The sequence below is a fragment of the Apaloderma vittatum genome, unplaced genomic scaffold (assembly GCF_000703405.1).
Source record: "Apaloderma vittatum isolate BGI_N311 unplaced genomic scaffold, ASM70340v1 scaffold8701, whole genome shotgun sequence".
Classification (NCBI taxonomy): domain Eukaryota; kingdom Metazoa; phylum Chordata; class Aves; order Trogoniformes; family Trogonidae; genus Apaloderma; species Apaloderma vittatum.
The window spans coordinates 6,309-8,543 of NW_009700746.1; the positions used below are offsets into that span (position 1 = coordinate 6,309).

General features: G+C 56.6%; 1 protein-coding gene across 1 annotated transcript in view; it reads left to right on the forward strand.

Moving 5' to 3' along the window:
- Positions 1–162: 162 nt before the first annotated feature.
- TTLL4 (tubulin tyrosine ligase-like family, member 4) overlaps positions 163–2,235 on the forward strand; it is an 18,988-nt gene continuing 16,915 nt past the window's right edge. Inside the window, 5 exon segments of the mRNA XM_009878851.1 lie at positions 163–345; positions 348–431; positions 433–1,093; positions 1,096–1,444; positions 2,020–2,129. Coding sequence (XP_009877153.1) covers positions 163–345; positions 348–431; positions 433–1,093; positions 1,096–1,444; positions 2,020–2,129 — 1,387 coding nt within the window.

Sequence of the window (2,235 nt, forward strand, 5' to 3'; positions counted from 1 at the left end):
GGAAAGCAGCTTGCCTTGGCCCGCATCCTGAGGCTGTGGGCTGGTTGCTTTGCCCTGCTGGGGTACCGGCACCTTTCATGCTGTTGTCTTTCTTATTTCAGGCCAGGAAAGATGCTGCTGTAGATGACTGACTCGCTTGTGCCTCACATGCTATGGCTCTACATGGCCTCTGCAGGACTGAAACGCGCTGATCTGGGCCCCAAACAGGAGAAGAGCATCAGAGTTGAGTCACGCTCCCTTCTGGCAGGGAGAGCTCAGCCGCACCAGGCCTGGGACCACACTTGGCAGCAGGCGAAACCCACCTGGAATTTAGAGAAGTATGTGAGTGCTTTCCAGGATTGCAGCCTGCTGTGCCCTCAGGGATCCCTCCACAGCAACCCTACTTCTTGTGCCCACCGTCACTATGCCCTGCGCACCCCAGTGACATTACTCCCGAGCCTGCCCTTGGCCCAGCCCTGCGTGGACCTGGGTGGGAGCGCTCTGCTCTGCTGACACTCTTGCCTTAGACCTAAGCCCTACAGGTTTGCTTTCCAAAGCCTTCCTGACACCAGTTGCGTCACGGGAAAGGTGATGTCTTCCTTGCTGATGGAACCCTGCCTGCTGCCTGCGCTGGTGGAGGAGCACTGTGGGGCTGGGGTCAAAGGCTCTGCCCGCAGTTCAGGTCAGCAGGCATCCAGCTCCTGTAGACCAGCGCTCAGTAACAACTTCCTACAGCCAAGCAGTGCTAAAGTGCCTTTGCTGCAGTCACTGGAGATCAAGAACATGAAGAATCCTGCTGCTTCATGGCCCCACTCCAGGGATGATGATGACGGCTCCCCCAGCAGCCTGGTGAATGGAGCAGTGAAAAGCAATGACCTTGCATTGGAGCCAACTGTGGTCCCCTCCTTGACCCTTGTGCCCAGCAGTGCAATCCTCAGGAAGGACCGGTGCTCGCAGGAGGATGCCGAGAGGAGAGCACACAGCTTAAAAGAGGAGGAACTGGCAGTTGGCCTCACACAAGCCGTGCAGCAGCGAGCAGGACAGACTCCTACGTGCAGTGGCTTTGGACACGAAGTCAAAAGCTCTGACCTTACGAACGTGGGCAGCCTGTCCAACTGGGGCAGCACCTCCTAGTGCAGCTCACCCCCAAGGAAACCGTCACTCCTCTGAACTTGGAGCTGAGTAGCCATCGCCTTAATGGTAACTTGAGCTTTACAGGCACTGATGGTGCCGTGGTCTACACTAAGCGTGTCAGCGCCCGTCTCTTGTCCTCCTACACCGGCTCTCCCAACCACAACGCTGGCTGCCGGTGTTTGAGCAAGCCAAGCACGTGTGGTGGGCACCGGGTGGCGAGAGCAGAACTGTCGCACCTTGCTGCCATCTCTGAAGTGGCAACTCAGATGTCTCACATCCAGCTGGAGAAAGAAGAGAAAAGGGCCCAGGCTGTGCTCCTGGGCAAGCTTGAGTAGGTAGAGCCGGAAGGAGTGCTGTGGTGGGGTTGGGCTGGATGCTATGGGGCTACCTATAAGGATAACCATGGGCTGTGTACCAGTGAAAAACTGCTTTCTGTGGCATCCTGGTGTGGGGGAGCCTTCCTGCAATCCCCAGCTTGACACAGGCACTTTGGGGTTGCTCCAATCCCTTCCATCTTCTCCTCCAGCCACAGTGTGGAAGTGCTGTGTGGTATTTCTAGCCCTGCACAGTCACGAGGCCCTACCTGCTGTGGCCTTCCGCAGAGCCAGGTCCAACAATTCTTGCCTGGGCAGAGATGTGTTCCTAAAGGGATGTGAATGCATGACAGGGAGGGTGCACAAACATGGAGCTTCTGCCCTCCTGCTGGAAGGAGTTGTCCTTGTGCTTCTTTCTTTCTGGCTGTTCTGGAGAACGTTCCTTCTCCATCTTGCTAGCTTGGGATGAGTACTTGTACGTCAGCACCAGCAAGGGCTGCACATGTTACCTCCTGCTGCTTCATGTTCTTCTGGGTCTTATGGCCCTGGAAAGCGTGTGCTCCTCCTTCAGATATGATTTCCTTTGCCCCAGTGTCGCTGCTGAGCAGTCACCGCTGGAGCTGAGCCATCCACAGGATGAAGCGGAGGAAGAACTTCCCGATGGCCTGAACGAGAGCTACAGTCAGGAGGAGGATGAGGACAGTGAGTACAGCTTCCCAGGGTGGAACTGTGCTCAGTGCCTTGAAGTGGGGAGTGTGGGGGCTGTCTGGGAGCTGGTGGTGAGCACAACTGCCCTCCTGCTTTACAT